General features: G+C 42.6%; 1 protein-coding gene across 1 annotated transcript; it reads right to left on the reverse strand.

Moving 5' to 3' along the window:
• Positions 1-3,195: 3,195 nt before the first annotated feature.
• LOC142183379 (uncharacterized) lies at positions 3,196-18,597 on the reverse strand. Its single transcript, XM_075258453.1, has 3 exons — positions 18,522-18,597; positions 7,061-7,179; positions 3,196-5,471 (listed from the first exon to the last, which is right to left on the reverse strand). The coding sequence occupies exons 2-3, from the start codon at positions 7,150-7,152 to the stop codon at positions 4,889-4,891; spliced, it is 675 nt and encodes a 224-aa protein (XP_075114554.1). The 5' UTR covers positions 7,153-7,179; positions 18,522-18,597; the 3' UTR covers positions 3,196-4,888.

The raw sequence follows: 18,597 nt of genomic DNA on the forward strand, positions 1-18,597 counted from the left end.
ATTGTGGATCCGCACATTATTAAGGTTAAATTGCCGTGTTGGCACTTAGTGATAAATTAGTGGGTTTTGGGTTGCAGTTTGGGCACTCGGTCTCTAAAAGGTTCACCATCACTGCCCTAGGACATATGTTGTATTCAGATAACTTTTACTCAGATGCATAGCTTTACATTTATCCACATTGAACTTCACTTGCCATGTGCAAGTCTAAACTCTCAGTGTCCCCAAGTCTGCTTGTAGCCTATGTGCATCCTCTATAGACTGAACTGCACTACATAGTGTCATCTGCAAAAATAGAGACAGTGCTATTAATCCCATCTATATCATGAATAAATAAATGACATAACAGTGGACCCAGCCCTGAACGCTGAGGTACACCACTTATAACAGAGGACCAGTCATTGGCCACAACTCTCTGGATATGATCCTTTAGCCAGTTTTCAATCCAATTACAAACTATATTTTACAAGCCATTAAGTGTCCATGAGAGAAAGTGTCAAAAACATTTACAAAATCCAAGAATACTATATCCACAGCCTCCCCCGTCCAGACCTCTATACATATCAAATCAGGGGGAGTGATCATCTCTTGTAGGAGAAAACCTATTGTACACACTGCCCTGTGTGTGTCTGGAGGAGGAAGGCCTAAAAAAATCACCTTTTGTGTTGGTGAGCAAACCTTGAGGACTTACCTGCTTTGTATCCTGAAGATACTCATGTATTGTTTTGGTACACTTGATAAAGGGGTTATCCCCGAAACGCTGGTGAAGGCGTCGTGTGTTTGAAATCCAATAAAGTGCGTTGTTTGAATTAAACACGTTTGGAGTCAGCGCAGTGTTATGCCCGAATTCTGGTTGTTTATCCCTGTTATACCACCCGGTGCGGGTGTTGGGTTTCCTGTTGCTCATCAATGCTCCAGTTCATTACTGTCAATACCTCCAAAAGGACTGTTGGAGTGGACAGAATTTGGTCGCTTGGTACAATTGTTTGTTCCATGTTTATACTCCTATATATAGTCGCCTGAGAGTCCCCCCTTCCCCAAGTTTCCCCACAATGGATGTTAAGCTCACTGGTTTGTAATTACCGTATATACTCGAGTATAAGCCAAATTTTTCAGCCCAGTTTTTGTGCTGAAAAAGCCCCCCTCGGATTATACTCGAGTCAGCAAAAAGAAATAATTATTATTTTATTTTTTTAGGGGGGGGGACTATGACCAGCCACAATATTAATGTATAGAATCTCCCATAAAATAGTGCAAAAAAAAAGAAACTAAAATAAAGGTTCTAAATCCCTCCTTTCCCTAGAATACATAAAAAAGTAGTAAATTACTGTAACACACACACACACATTAGGTATCCCTGTGTCTGAAAGTGCCCGGTCTACTGAATATAGGGGATCTGCAGTGCTCCTGTTCCGTCGGGAAGGGATTAATAGCAGCACTGCAGATTCCCTATACTCAGCCAGGCTGAATTCCAAGTGGGGGAAGAAAAAACAGTCCTCAAGCTCAGGGAAGGGGCAGACAGACAACCAAAACACTCCCTCGCCTTCCCCAGCACCCAGCAACTACTGCACCCAAAAACTTCGACCATCTTAATTTTTGAAATTTTCCAGTAGCTGCTGCATTTCCCCCCTAGGCTTATACTCGAGTCAATAAGTTTTCCCAGTTTTTTGTGGTAAAATTAGGGACCTTGGCTTATATTCGGGTCGAATATTATATACTCGAGTATATACGGTACCTGGGGAAATCCTAGAGCCCTTTTTGAAAATCAGCACTACATTTGCCTTGTGCCCGTGCCAGTCCCTTGGCACTGTACCACTCATTGGAGAATATCTAAGAATTAAGAATAGGGATACAGCAATGACAGAAAGGAGTTATTAAATACTCAGGCGTTTAATCCATCTAGACCCAGAGCCTTGCTCATGTTTATTGTGTTTAGTTTGGCTTGGACCATTTCTATATTTATCCAATGTATTCTATTGATTGATGATTTATAAGCATTGGTGACACCTACATCAACCCATTCAGTAGCTCTGCTTCTTTGACCTCGGCATGTTTTTATTTATATAAAGAATGTTTTTGTGGTTAGAGTTGCTTTCCTTAGCCACGTATCTTTTATTATGTACTTTAGACGATTTTATTTCCCTTTTATAGATTTAAAGTTTGGTAATTCTTAAAGGCTACAGTTGACCCTTATGATTGATGTTTTTTAAATAATTGCTTATTGTCCGAATAACCATTGCTGTAAACCATAGGGGGTTTAATTTCAGACGTTTCTACTTGGGTATACATTTTGCTATATACACTCACCGGCCACTTTATTAGGTACACCTGTCCAACTGCTCATTAACACTTAATTTCTAATCAGCCAATCACATGGCGGCAACTCTCTCTACCTATTTTAAGCAGAATGAGGGACTGAACGCTAGTGTGAACTGACCTTTAGGTGAAATTTGATTATACTCACTATTACCAAGTATTTGCCAACAATGACACTTTCAACAAGTCCCGCATTATTAAAAATGATCAGATCCAGAAAAGCATCCTCTCTGGTTGGATCTTCCACAGGCCGGACCATAGGTGTCTTGCAACAGGTTAATGAATTTCTTCCCCTTTGCAGACAATGCAGAATCATAACCCCAGTCAATATCCGGGTAGTTAAAATCTCCCAGCAAGACCACCGTCCTCACCTGTGCTGACCACTCAGTTTCCTTATACAACTGACCCTCTCACGCCTCAGTTATGTTGGGGGGTCTACAGATTATGCTAAAAATTATTTTATCAGTGGTCACATCCTTATGCTATTCCACGTCCTCACAATCTTCACTCACACTTGTCTCTTTCATGTTCGGATTATTCACCCTTGTATACTAGATGTACTGAGTTTATACCTGTGTATATTATACTTTGGAGATATATTCTTTGGAGATTTATACAGACACTATATCAATGGTTCTATATGTTCTGCAGACTGCACATCAACTTGCTTCTTGGTATCGTATATTATAAACAACGTATCATGTATTATACTTAGTTGTGCTTCGCTTGCATCCTCAACTTCATCCTCCTGGGGCTCACTGGATTACTACCAGTGCCTCAAAGAAGAGAAGGAAGAACAAGAAGAAGAAAAACTGAAGACCACCAAAGGAGCTAAAGTGAATATAGCTTGTTGGGGGTGCTTTTTGGAAAACACATTCTGCATTACATATAATTGAGCACCGCATCATCAGCAGCAGCCTTCCCCTTCTCACCACCCTTTGGAAGCAGTGAAGAAATGTAGGAGGGGGGATCTTGTGTGAAGAAGGAGGCGGTGGGAAGACTGCTGCTGATGCTGCTGTAGTGCTCAAGCAACAGTTAGAAAACTTCTGGTGCTCCGTGCTGGCTAATTTAAATATCACTAAATCCAGGATAATTGAAAAACGCCCATGCTGACGATGGAATAAAAGGTAGAGCCTTTGTAAACGCTATGCAAAAATATATTTAGCTAAAAATGCCTATTGCAAATGATAGATTCCCTTTAAGAATTCAGAAGAAGGTTGTAAAACTCACCTGTGTTTTTATATCAGTGCACATGAGTATATTCCATTTGTCCATTTTTTCCTGTCCAAATGACATCAGTGTTTTGTTATTTGTTTTGTTTTTTTTGTTTTTTTTAAATGAAGCTTTTTCGGCATTTCCTAGAACATCAGTGAGAAATGGGCTGCACATGGATGGCGTCAGAGTGCTGTTTGTATTTTTTTTTCACTAACCTATTGACTTGAAATTGTGACTTTATTCTAAAAATTGGACCAAAGCAGTGAATGCTGCAATTTCAGTCAATGTAAAATATGGCTATTAGACATATGAATACATCAGTTAAAGAGAACCTTTCACCAGCGACTCCAGTTCTTTGCATAGTTTAATAGAATTTTCTTCTGTAACTGTCCCTGAGCAATCAGTGGTTAGCTTTGCTGTCTGATACGCTACTAACGCTATGTACTGTCAGTTGGATGGTGTCAGATAGAAGCAGGCAAGGGCTTGTGCTGAACTCCAATCAGAGGTGAACAGTGTCAGATCTCTGAGCCACGCCACTTTGCCTGCTCCTGTCTCACAGTACAATAGGCAACCAAACTAACAGCACTTATTAATCAGGACTGGTGGGGATAAAGAAAAAATTCCAACTGTGCCAGAATCAGTGAAACAGTGTCTATTAAATGATCCAAATAGCTGGACTTGGTGGAGGTGACGATAGGTCCCCTTTAAACTTATTGTACCAGTGTTCATTCTGTCTGCTGTCCTTTTTACACTTGGACAACACATGGATGGAAAACATTATCGTCTCACTGGGTCCTTATACAACAGAAATTTTGGAAAAGGTAGATTCTAAGTCAACAGTCAAATCTATTTGAAAACAGTTTCCTATAAGGATCACATCAACAAGTGTACAAAAATCTAGGTTCGAGAATTTAGGTACATATCTAATGGGATCTGCCATGACCTATTATGAGTAAAACCTGAGACACAGAATTTGGTAAGAGCTTATAAGGCTAAAGCCTCACATTGCGGAAATGCAGCTTCGTTCGTTGCAGATTTTGTTGTGTTTTTTTGAGCCAAAGGCAGGAGTGGATTGAGCAGAAGGTAGAACTATAAGAATTTCCTATTGTAAATATTCCTGGCGTTGGCTCAAAAAAACGCAACAAAATCTGCAACAAAAAAAGCTGTGTTTCTGCAACGTGGGGACTCAGCCTAAGAGTAAATACCAGACACATATCTATCACACATATATTTCTGTAAAGAGGAGAGAGAAAATATACAGTTCATAAATACAACATTATTCTACAGGACCTAAGTGTATACAACCAATCTCCATATATAGGTCACAGGGTGAGTATATATGGAATAAAGATTTTGTTTTTTACACTGCCCATGGTCTCTCAGTTGACAATTGCTTTTGGTAGCTTTTTAGTGATCTTTTAGGGGGAACTAGATTGTCAGTGAGTCCTGGCTTTTTTCGCTTCCTCTTATCATTTTGAGGTTCCTCAACTTGTTCTTCTTCATTCACTAAACCAGTCATCTCCAAGATGTTACTGCTTGAATCGTCTCCACCGATCTCTCGCTGTGCAGAAGTTGCACTTCCCTGAGGCAAGTCAGTACCATGGCTGTATTTGCATTTGGTTCCATAACGACATCGCCCATCTCTCTGGTAAGACAGACAGATACCTTTTCCACCCTTTGCCCAGTTGCCATCACTCAGTTTGACATGCCTTTCTAGGATGCTTAGTTGTGCCTGCTTCTCATCTTGGAATGGGTTTGAGAACACACTGCTGGAACTCAACCCGCTCTGGTTACCAAGACAAGGTGCGGGCAGCCTGAAGGAGGGTAAAGGGGAAGGGAGGGATGTTGAGGGTTTCTCCGGCTTATCTTTATTATCATTTCCCGCTTCGTCTTCGCTGCTGGAGGCTTCATCTGCAAAGAAACTGGACTTAGATGGAACCTGGCTGAAACAAAAAAAAGAGGACAAAGTTGTTAGATTGGAAAATCCTGTGCAGAAAACACAGCTTCCCTAAGACAAATACCGTATGCATATTTAATAATATGGTGTCATGATCAAGATGGGATAGGCAATCATTTCTCATGGTTATGAAGGGAAGGGATGCTAGTTGGGGGACTGGAAATCTGACCACTGCTACTCACTCAAGCTCCCTACCAATGCTGTCAATCACAGTTAATGACTCCACAATTTCCCACCCCTCACAAGTCCACTGCCTCAGGGAAACTTGGTCTTTGAAACCACTCAAGTAAGCCACTGACCTTTCTGGCAGAATCAATTAAACCAAACATATATCTCAGTTTGCTTATTCCTCAATACTGAGTCAGCCACAATGTTATTGCATGCCCTTAACTTACCACCCAGATTACTGCAACATTCTTCTCTGTGGCCTCTCCTGCAGCTCTCAAATTGAGCATGCTCAGTTAAGGCACCCCCTACCTCGTTCCTCCTCTTCCAATCCTTTATTAGCTACCAATTGATAATTCAATTCAAAATATTAAAATGTAACTTTTGATTCTCAGCCAGTATTTGCGTTGTTAATAAATTATGTAAGATACTTTATTAACTAATTTTGGCTCCTTTCTGTGAAATCCTGCACTTCTCTTTTTCTTCTCCTTACATCTCTATTGAGAGCTGTATACTGCCTCTCACTATGTATGGTATACAGACTTGTGTGTAATGCGCGGAAAATAAGGGTGTGGAGAGGTTCGCTTGAAACAGGGATTATAAAACTTGCTTCTGATGTAAAATGAAAGAGGAGATGATCAGCTTTCATATAATACTAAGGTTCTATATTATTCAGAGGTATTATCCAGTCGAAAACATTGGGAGCAGCTGCATATCAATATCCCAATCTCAACTGTGTTTGCAATCAGTTATATCTCTGGAAAACATACAGGCAGGAGGTAGCACTGCAACTTTAGTGTCAGATGAAAGATGAGAGTGACGCTTGTGAAATAGCCTCCAATAAAACTCTTATTACACTGCATCTTTCACAATTGTATAGGACAGAACAATAAATCTATCACAATAATTTGGCATAAGGTCATATTCTAATTTCATTAAATTCATGGAATATTGTTATAGAAATTGGTATTGCTCTTTCTCCAGGATTTAAAGAAAATTGATACTGATTATTCATCCATAGGATAGTCTGACACATGGACCCGGTCCTGCTCATCTGTTTCGGCTGACAGAGATTGTATACCAGGTTTGTGGCTTCTCCTATTTAAGTGAATGGGAGTGGGGATGCAGTTCTGCATTGTATAGACCAGAAGCTCCATACACTGTAACAGTGGTACATGGAACTACAGTATCGCTCCCATTCCAGCCATATAGCTAGGTCACGTTGTATCAGATCCTGGATAACCCCTCTAATCTAAGACCAGTTTCACACAAGTGTAATACAGGTGCATTTCTATCCCTCTATTACAGCCAAGTGCCGTGGGTCTAATGATCCCAATTGGCATAGATCCCTATGATGTGGTCAATACCCCTTAGGAGTAGGGATAGGACAACAAGTTCCCATTTGCTCACCATGATGTATTGTCAGCTGCCGCATCTTCATCATCAGAGCTGGAGGAGTTGTATCCTGAGAGAAGCCCCAGTGAAGATGGAGCGGAGCTCATGGCTTACTGATCCAATCCGGATAACACCTACAGAAAAGAAAATGTCTTTCATTATTACGAGCATGGTCGACAACGAGACCTCAGGGATGCAAACACATAAACAGCCCAGGGTCTATAGACTTAAAAAACAATATTTTTAGCCTTTGTTCACTATGGCTCTGTATTACTTAATTGATGCTAGAAACATATGCCAGCAAGCAGCTAACGCAGATTTCTATTTAGGTGCATAGACCCTGTCATTTTATGTACTTGGTCAAAAAATATTGGGGAAATTCTGGCTAGGATTATGAAAACTGGTGTGGAACCAGAGATCGCACTACATTTTTTAGCCACGGAGGAGTACAAACTTTGCAGGAATGGAAATAAATGGTATGTAGGCATAATAATGCTAAGAGGTCACTCTTTGAGCAGGGCAACAATTACTACGACTGCCTTCCATGTATAAATAGCGAATTAAAGCTTCATGCACATGATCAGGGCACCAAACTTCTGAGGGGGCCCACTGGGCTGCTGGGTACTGACTGCAGAGGGGGCGGCTGCCCTGGGCCCACCCAGGCGCTGCCATTAATACATGTTTTACACCTCCTGCAACTTGGTTGTCTTGTCATCCGGAAGCCACATGAGGCCTGCGGTTGACAAGAAAATCAGAACACAGACAGATGTATGCAACTCAGCACAGGAGCGTGATTATGTCTTAGCATTGCGTCACCTGTGCGTGGACAGGCAAGGGCTGGCAATTCCGTACATCAGGATTGCAGGTAGGTGAGTATAACTTATTTTTTTGTTTTTTTAGTACAGTGGTAGGTATTTTAAAAGTATAAGAGGTTGTTAGGAGGTGTAATTATAACTATAAGGGAGGGGGTATTATGAACATAAGGGGGGGGTCATTTATATTAGGAGGCATTATGAATAGAGATGAGCGAACAGTGAAATATTCGATATCCGTTTCGAATAGCCCCTCAATATTCGACTGTTCGAACGAATATCGAACCCCATTATAGTCTATGGGGAAAAATGCTTAGTTTCAGGGGAAACCACTAATCGACTCAGGAAAGTCACCTAGTCTACTAAGACACCTCAGGAAATGATGCCAACACCTCTGGAATGCAACTGGGACAGCAAGGGAAGCATGTCCACAGCAGTCTCCATTGTGGTCCGATCTCAGATGTAGCAGAGTTGACACAGCGCTGCTACATCTCAAGTATAGCAGAGCTGAGCGGGAGCTGACTTTTTCCCATAGGAATGCATTGACCAGCGTAGATTGGCCGAATGCCATACAGTGTACAGCATTCGGCCAATCAACACTGGTTCTGCCGAAGCTTCGTCTGTGAGGAGGTGGAGTCTAAAATCGGTCCACAGTAGTCTCCATTTTGGTCCTATCTCAGATGTAGCAGTGTTGAGCGTACAACCCTGCCAGTACATCTATCCCTGTCTTACAGTCACATAGTTCACAGTCTCATTTGAACCGAATCTGAAATCCACCATTCGTATAAAGTTGAGCTCACCTGATTTAGCCAGTCAATTACTTTTTCCGATGCCTACATTGTCGTAGTTCCTGTCCCACCTCCCCTGCACAGTTATTGGTGCAAAAAAAGCGAGGAGGGGATACAAATTTTTAGTGCGTTTGCAGCGTGGTATTCGATTGGAATCGAATATCTCGAACAGCCTGATATTCGATCGAATACCAATTCCATCAAACGCCATTTGCTTATCTCTAATTATGAACATAAGGGGGTAGTCATTGATATAAGGGGTCATTAGGGGCACAGAACAATAAAGCCACCACCCAGACATATATATACCCAATGGTCAGTCTGGAACTGGTTAATAGGCAGTGGGGGTTCAGTAACAGCCCCTATTAACTTACCTATCCCTGCTCATGCCCATGGCTTCCTCTTCCCTCATCAGCTACTGTGTCTCCCCTATAGCATACAATGTCACTGTGGCTCATAGATGTGCGGTATTATATACTGCTAGAAAGCCAACAGCGTGCAGAATTCAGCACACTGTTTTCTAGCGGTATATAATACCGCACATCAACGAGGACACGAAAGATTCTCTTTAATGGTGTCAATTTCAATGGTCTGCCCCCACACATTTTTACTAAACCAAATATGGCTTTCTTGGCAAAAAGTTTGAAATCACCTGTCTTATGGTTTACAGGGATTTATCATGTCCTTCTAAGAATTCCAGGAAAAGATTATGAATATGCAAGTCATCCTTGGTACAAATAATGAATTTGCTCTAGCACCACCTCATGGAAAGTAGCTCCCTTTAGTTGAATGCAAGTAAGATAAATCACTCAATATCACAAGTGGGTTCCAGACAGGTAACATTTTGTGACATCAAGGTTTTACAATTCTCACAAGAACAACAGACCCTCTAAGCTACAATACAGCTTTGACTACATAAGAGTGTGCAGCCTAAAGAATTTCCCCGTTCTTCAAGAAGGAAATTTTATCAGGAACAAGAGCCAAGCAATGTACCTTAATATGCAGGCCCGGTGGCTTATTTAAAGTGACCCTGGTCACTGTTACATGGACACCCAAAGCAGCCACCTGGTAAAAGCAGAGAAGACTTCACTGGCGACTGCCAAAGGGTTTCAGCCACCAGCAAAGATGCCCTGAAGTATGTTCACTTTGAATGAACTCTCCCAGTCAGTGGCATAACTAGGAATGGCGGAGCCCCGTGGCAAACTTTTGACATGGGGCCCCCCTCCGACCGACACCAAAGACCTCGACCGACCCCCTCCTATGCATTCCTGTGTGCTCTATTATGCCCCATAGTGGCCCCTGCACACAGTATTATCCCCCATAGTGGCCCCTGCACACAGTATTATCCCCCATAGTGGCCCCTGCACACAGTATTATCCCCCATAGTGGCCCCTGCACACAGTATTATGTCCCATAGTGGCCCCTTAACACAGTATTATCCCCCATAGTGGCCCCTGCACGCAGTATTATCCCCCACAGTGGCACCTGCACGCAGTATTATGTCCCTTAGTGGCCCCTGCACACAGTATTATCCCCCATAGTGGCCCCTGCACACAGTATTATGCCCCATAGTGGCCCCTCCACACAGTATTATCCCCAATAATGGCACCTGCACATAGTATTATCCCCAATAGTGGCTCCTGCACACAGTATTATCCCCAATAGTGGCTCCTGCACACAGTATTATCCCCAATAGTGGTCCCTGCACACAGTATTATCCCCAATAGTGGCCCCTGCACACAGTATTATCCACAATAGTGGCCCCTGCACACAGTATTATCCCCAATAATGGCCCCTGCACATAGTATTATCCCCAATAGTGGCCCCTGCACACAGTATTATGCCCCATAGTGGTCCCTCCACACAGTATTATCCCCAATAATGGCCCCTGCACACAGTATTATCCCCCATAGTGGCCCCTGCACACAGTATTATCCCCAATAGTGGCCCCTGCACACAGTATTATCCCCAATAATGGCCCCTGCACATAGTATTATCCCCAATAGTGGTCCCTGCACACAGTATTATCCCCAATAGTGGCTCCTGCACACAGTATTATCCCCCATAGTGGCCCCTGCACACAGTATTATCCCCCATAGTGGCCCCTGCACACAGTATTATGCCCCATAGTGGTCCCTCCACACAGTATTATCCCCAATAATGGCCCCTGCACATAGTATTATCCCCAATAGTGGCTCCTGCACACAGTATTATCCCCAATAGTGGCCTCTGCACACAGTATTATCCCCAATAATGGCCCCTGCACATAGTATTATCCCCAATAGTGGCTCCTGCACACAGTATTTTCCCCAATAGTGGCCCCTGCACACAGTATTATCCCCCATAGTGGCCCCTGCACACAGTATTATGTCCCACTGTGGACACCCATAAACAATTATTAAACTCTGGGGTCTTTTCAGACCCCAGAGTATAATAATCAGAGACCCGGGGGAATAAAAACATTAAAAAAAAAATACTGTTTCTTACCTGTCCCCCGGCTCCTACGCTGTCAGCCTCCGCTGCCGTCCTTCTTCAATGACGTCGGACGTCACATGACCCAGGAAGCAGGCCGGGTTCATGTGACGTCAGAGACGTCAGACAACTAAGAAGGAGGCTTGGCAGGATCGTGGAGAGGTAAGTAACAGTGTTTTTTATGTTTCTTACCTCTCCCGGTCCGCCAATCATTATACTCGGGGATCCGAAAAGACTCCCGAGTATAATGATAGCAGCGGTAGCGGCTGTCACTGGGCCCCTAATGTCCTGGGCCCTGTGGCAGCTGCCTCTGCTGCTATGGTGGTAGTTACGCCACTGCTCCCAGTCTTCTCTTAGCGTTAGAAGAAAGTTTGGAAATGGAGAAGTTTCTAACCTGATCAACTGCCCACAGGTGAGAAAACTGTCCCATCTTTAGCTAGCGGTACCAGTAACTGTAGCAGCTGCTTCAGCTCGGGGACACGGCTAGGATCTCAACTGTGTTCTTTCACATGTATCAGATTTATTTTGCCTTACTGCTTCCTTAATCCTATATGTTTGTATTTGTATTAGGGACTGGTCTTTCTGGCCACTGGCAGAATCATCTGACTAACAACTGGGTTTTACAGGGTCTCTAAGAAGAAATACGGCTTTTAATAACATATCTGTTCAGAACTGTATTGATCAGAATACAATTATCTACCATATTACAGACAGCAATACATGTGCAAAGCCAATAGTAAACCCGGCTGTTTCCTTCTCATCTGCAGCATCAGTGCGCTGTTAATGCCAAGAATGTCATAGAGTGACTCACCACTAGGGGATTCTTCCAGACAGTAGGAATATAGGAGTGTCCTATATGTTCTACAGTACGCTGCTATCAGACAGCTCTGTAAGCTCAGCAGTAAAGGCTGCATCCCTGATGCTGTAAGTAAGTTTAATGATTTCATATTCACTTGACAGGGAAATATTGCACTACGAAAAATGCTGCCAGGCTGGTTGCCCGCTACCCATACTGCATGCACAGAAACGGAGGTAGGAACATATATGGGTGCTGTGACCTACCACCCTTTTAAGGATCTCATTTTCCTCATGAATCATCTCATTTTCCTAAAAGCAACAGTGGTTTATATATTTCTGGGTGACAACCAAGATGTCATCCAATGAATTCCATACCTGACTGGGGTCTTCAGTCCTCACATTGGCTGCATAACAAGATAGATCTCCTGTTCAGCTGTGCGGTGTAATAATCCCTGTGGCAGCAAATCGAATTTAGAGATGTTTGAGATTGTACACGGTTTACATCTATCCTCAAACTGGGAATGGACCATAAAGTGCTAAACAGCATTGGCCAAGAACCACAACAGGTCCCCACATTCTCCACAAGAGGCAATCTCAGCCACTATTGTCAGCCTGCCATACATACTGGCTACAGATAGTATATAGCTGATAATCCAACAAGTCATTTCTTCTAAACACCTGTATACATGAAGGCCCAGCATGTATGTATTGTGAATAGGTGGTGTATAGTAAGCTACAGCAATACGCCCCCTGGTGGTGACTTATCTCTAATATTAAGAAAAAGCTTGAGCATGCCGAAATTAAACATGCTCAACCCTTTCTTACATGCCTGACACTACCATATCCATTAGATGGTTTGGATGGTCCAGCTGAAATTGGTGACCTTGGCTGATGAGTATAGCCACCTTACAAGGAACATATTGCCAATTTTTTGTTTTGTTTATTAAAAGCAGAAAGTGAAATTTAACACTTTCTTCTAATCCGTTTTTAATTTATGATTGTAGACTTCGTCTATTCTATTATCTGCACATAATCATGGAACGGCCAATTTGTCTGAGTTTCTCCTCTGATGTGTTTAAAGGGGCTCTATCACTGGGAAAAGTCATTTTTAACTGATCACATCCTTGCATAGCCTTTAGAAAGTCTATTCCACACCTACCTTTGTTATGTAGATTGCCTCAATGGTTTCTGAATAAGTCCGTTTTTATTCATATCCTAATTAGACTGGTGCACGATACATCGTGCACCCCTTTGCTATTGTTTCCTATGTTAGGATGCTGCCTCAGCTTCCTGTTTGCACACACACATAGGAGAGACGAGTGCTGCTGGGAACTTCCTGTGCTGGCTGGAAGTTCATTAGCATATGAATAAAAACGGACTTAGGAAAGGCAGGTGTGGAATAGCCTTTCTAAAGGCTATGCAAAGATGTGATTAGTTAAAAATGACTTTTTCCAGTGATAGAGCCCCTTTAAGGGGTTTTCCGGGCAAAAAATGTTTTTTTTATTTATTTATTTTTTTTAAAAAAGTTTGTTAGTGCTATTAATGGGTTAATAAATGCACCCATCTACCTTTAGCAGTGTTTTGAGTGATTTCTGGGTGTCTCGAGGAGCTCCTGGTATCTTCTGCATTTGTTTACAAGGTTCAGCTTCCTGCAATATAATCTCAATGCTCGCTACCTTTCACTTTACTCCTCCCCTTCCTCCCTACCATACACCCCCTCTCTGTCTCTCTAGCTATCCCACTCACAACTACTAGCCTGTCCCTACCTACTTAGCTCAACCCCTGACTCCATTATATACTTATCACTCTTCCTTCCAGTCTTCCTCCTGTGGGACATTCTTCTTTTCTGACTGCTATTATGCGCTATAGTCCCAGCGCTGCTCTGCAACTGACAATCCTCCTCTACTGCGCAAGTCTATGATGCTGCTCCCATGCCTGCGCAGTAGCGGTGGATTATCGGCTGCACGAAGCAGCACTGGGTTTATAGCACTTACCGGCAGACAGAAAACAGGGAGAATCCGACCCACAGGAAGAAACGTAGTAGCAAGAAGTTAGCCAAGTATGATGGAGTGAATGAGCAGAGGGGTAGTAGAAGTGATGTTCTGTTTCCGGAAATGGAGCATCACCAGATAACCAGCAAGGGATATGAGTAATATATATTTCTGAGAAATTATGTTATTTAGAAGGTAGACCGGAAGGAGAGAGGTGTGTTTAGATTAGTGCAGGGATTTAATTTTATCTTGGACAATCCCTTTAACCACATTTAGCAATATGCTTTACAGCACAGCAATAGCCATAGGCAGCAACAGATTGGAGCAAACTCACAAAGAATTATAGGAAATTTCTGGACATGTACAGGGAGGTGGTGCAGATAAGCAGTTACATCATCTATTGTCCGTAGTAGATGTAATGATAGGTGTTATGCTGTGTTACCTATAGAGCTATAGCGGTATATTTCTATACGTGATGTAAATGAAGCAACTGCTGCTGCAAGAAAAACCTACAGAATTCAAGTGTCAGTCTATTTATTAGTTAGTGGTTAAAAATAATATAAATATAGTTACATGGAAAATGTGAAAAATTCTTTACAAATATGTTTAACATAAAAATTGGTTTAAAAAGTACGGTAGGTAATTTTTCTAGTGATACATTCCCTTTAAGGCCACCCATACACACAAACACATCAGTATGCTGTTACAAAAATATGAGACATAACAGGATCAATAAAATGGAAAGGGAAGCAAGATCAATGCAATATAATCCTGTTTTTTCATTTCCTCAGTTTATCCAATTCAAGATTCCATAAATGGGAATGCCTATGCCTTATACAATTATATACCTCCTAATCTTCACAGATAAAAAGGCTGCGCTGCTTTCTTTATATCCTTCATTTGAAAGTGATTTTGAGCCCCAGTATTGCCTGCTACAGTACTTACATCATACCCTTCGGGACAGGTCTCCTCCCTCGTGTCTCTTTATGAAGCATCACTGGTCATTATGTTAGAAGACATAACTAAAGTGCTTTAAAGGAATCTGCTCAGGCACTGATAGGGTTAACTGATCCAGCAAACCATGCCTATTGATAACCAGGCAGATGATTAGGGGGAAGGGTATCGGGTGCTGAAGCACAAAAGACTAAGTGCAGGCAACTCCCAGCTGAAACCTAATGCCCTTCTATTTGATTTTTCACTTCACTGAATACCAGGAGAAAATTTCTAACCAAGAACATATTTGAGAAAGAAGGCGAGGAGGATGTAAGTATGGTTGAATAACTACAGCTTATATACAGACTACAGGGTCTATTGGAATGCAGAAATATTACCCACAGAAACAAGATAGAGTACCAACCGTGAAATGATGGATGCCCTCGGTCACTGAGCAGGGTAGGCTAGGTTCACATCTGCGTTGGGTTTTCCCTTCGGGTGGGGTCTGCTTGGCGACCCTCCGAACGAAAACCTAATCCTATTAAAAAAGTTACCTTCAGAAACCAGCAGACCCCATAGACCAGGGGTGCCCAATACGTCAATCGCGATCTACTGGTAGATCACAAAGGACGTATGGGTCGATCGCGGGATGCAGGGATCCCCGGTGTCTGCTTGTTCACAGTGCAGTTCACTGGCATTCAGTCGCAGCATTCCGATTCTGATTAGGCCTGAATGAATGGGCCTAAACTAGAGCGTGTCTCGAGCTGCGGAATCCGTGGCAAGATAGGGCGTCGCTTCTTTTTTCTACTACTAGTGGGAAAAAAGTGAGCGGCTCCCATTGAAATCAGTGGCAGCCATTTTTGCAGACAGATTTTGAGGTGGATTCCGGTCAAAATCCGCCTGCAAAAAAACTCCGTGTGAACTAGCCCTTAGACGGCATCCTTAAAAATGCACCTCATACTGAATGCATCTGCTACAATGAGACACACGATGTCACAATTGTATTTCTGTATAAAGGAATATTTCCTATAGGTATAATGTTACTACTTTTGGATCTTTGGTGACTTTAAGGTACATGGGAAATTTGTAGAAAGCAGGAAAAGTATATACATTTATTTGTTTCAATCAATTCAAGGCACCTGGAAGAACTATGTAAGGAATCCAGTAGACTGACTGAATCTAGTATGGGAATCCAAAGTTATAGAAGATAAAAGTAGAGGTCATTGCGACCCCATCAATTAGAGCACCAGGATGTGAAGCCTATGCGACTGCCAGAGACAAGTACAGTACGTCTGGCAGTCCCAAAACCAATGAATGGAGCAACAAACCAACCGTGGATAGGGAATAACTTTCAAACCTATGGCTGAAGCCCCACGTGGTGTAAAAAGCGTGCCATTTTACAGTTTTAACAAATCCCATCCACATATTTCATAAAGATATCCGCAGAGGAAATGCTGCATTTGAAAACAAACATCTGAAAACTGCTTGCTCTTTGCAGAGAACTGGACATTCTGCAAACCTCACAAATTACGATATAAGGGGAAAAAGTCTTATATTCACATCTTCTCCTGGATGTTTGATTAAAAATGGGACATATATATTTATTTATTTTCCCACAAACAGCAAGCAGTATTCTCCTATGTCATGATCAGTTGGGCTGTTCCCAGTTATTTATTTACTATTATACAGCTGTTCCTGGTAAAGTTACATGTAAATAAACCAGTATTAATAGTAATGGCTAATAGGGTTGAGCGATCGTTTTAGGCAGGATTGAGGTCGGAGGTTATTTCCCACAATGCTGTGCAAGCATTGTGGGAAAAGCGAACGATGTTAAGAATGAATGGTGCCGGCGGCATCCATTTATTCCTATACTCAACCGCTCTGCTACATCTGAGATCTACATCTCAGATGTAGCAGAGCTGAGTATACAATAAAGATTCGATAGACAAGTCCACTTACCGCTGCCACTCCCCGTCTGTTCTCTTCTTGCCTCTTCTCGGTCCGGGCACGCCCCTAGCTCCCAGGTTACTGTTACAGACCTAGGAAGAAGGAGGGGCTTGTGGCTTAGGAGAGTGTGGGCGGGTACTGTAGCCACCCACTCTCCTAAGCCACAAGCCCCGCCTACTCCCCGCATCAGTAAAACTAGCCTGGGAGGTGGAGGCACATACGGTGCTCTGAAGACATGCGCAGTAGAAAGAAGAGGAGCGAGAACAGCGCAGATCGGTAGCGGCAGCTGGTAAGTAGACAACAGGGGGGACTTAGGTAGCCAGGGGATTTTTTTAATCACTAAACAGCATTAAAGCTTTCAATTGTTAGATTCCATGCTGTGTAGTGAACAGGATTGTTTTTAAAATCTGATCTCTGATTAGTAAAAAAAATCCCATTGACTTGCATTGGGATCGAGATCGGGTTCGAATGAAAAATGATCGGAAATCGGATTTCAAAATCGACTCTGAAAAGTCAAGATCGGCTCAACCCTAACGGCTAAGTGAGGGAGGCAGACTGCTCCTTATTGTAAACTCTCATAGTCTAAGAGACAAATGTGCTGCAGCTATAATGTGATTAGCAGCAGAAAAACTGATACGACATCATGTAGGCTGGCTTATACAGTTGGAAAACAGACTACAGAGCAAGACTGCTCATATTTTAACTTTTCATGAAAACTCAGGTACCGTTTAAGGCTATAGTCACACCACCATGATTCTTGCCCATGTTTTGTCTGTATGGGTCCTATTTACTTTCAAAAGGAGAATCAGCGCCATGTGAATAGAGCTTAAAGGTCAGTTCACACGGCAGAAAGTGAAGTGGAAATTCCTTTTTACTTTCTGCTGCCGACTTTCTTGCGCAGTTAGCCACGATGGAATGCTGATGCAATGCATCAGCCTTCCGTCACGGCATCCTGCTCTTGGTTAGGCCCGGATGAATGGGCTTAATCAGGAGGGAATCTCGAGCCGCAGACACAGAATCCGCCTGAATATAGGTCAAATTGCTTTTTTTTTCCGCTGGCTGAAAAAAATTGCCAGAGGGGAAAAAAAACTGCTAGTAACACAGTTGAAAAGAATGGGAGGCGTTTTTTCAGGCAGATTCTGCATCAAAATCCGCCTGGAAAAACCTCAATGTGAACAGACCCTAAGAGATGCAAGGTGTATTGATCTTAGCTTCATCAACCCAATGATCATGTGCTTGGAGTTGCAAAGTTGAGACTTGGCATAGGAAGGTTTGTAACACTAAAATAATCGTGCATAAGTACATGATGGCGGTTTAGTGTCCCCATACTTGCTGACAGGTTCCCTTTAAAGCCCAAAGAAGCCTGTCCATAAAGAAGTTACCATACAGTCTAGGTCTACACCGCATACATCTCACTAGCTCACAGTCACAGCTTTTCCCCATAGAAAATAAATGATAACGGGGTGAATTTCACTTAACCAGCGCAGAGTTTGCTATGGAGATGATAACACACAACTCCCCCCTCCATGCGCCACATTACAGCACCACTGCTGTCCAGGTGTTCCTGAATTTCCCGGCATGCTCTGTAACTATATGCCCATCTTATACAAAAATATAAAATAGCCAAACATGCAGCATTTCCGCTATAGAACCGCTCGTCCACCCTGACCGTTCGCACGAGCTGCGACATACTAACTAATCTGCGCTCTTTTATTTTGTTTTCTATTTTTTTTACCTTCCCGTTTTCCTGTCCCCTTCGTCATCAAATTGCGCCAGCAACCTTAATGACGTCATTCATGTGCGTCACTTAC

This window comes from Leptodactylus fuscus, chromosome 10 (genome assembly GCF_031893055.1).
Source record: "Leptodactylus fuscus isolate aLepFus1 chromosome 10, aLepFus1.hap2, whole genome shotgun sequence".
NCBI lineage: Eukaryota > Metazoa > Chordata > Amphibia > Anura > Leptodactylidae > Leptodactylus > Leptodactylus fuscus.

Excerpts from the sequence above, each read along its gene's own strand:
- LOC142183379 (XM_075258453.1), bottom strand. The coding sequence starts at position 7,152 with ATGAGCTCCGCTCCATCTTCACTGGGGCTTCTCTCAGGATACAACTCC. Across the intron at positions 5,472-7,060 it reads GCAGCTGACAATACATCATG|CCAGGTTCCATCTAAGTCCA; the intron begins GTGAGCAAATGG and ends TTTTTGTTTCAG.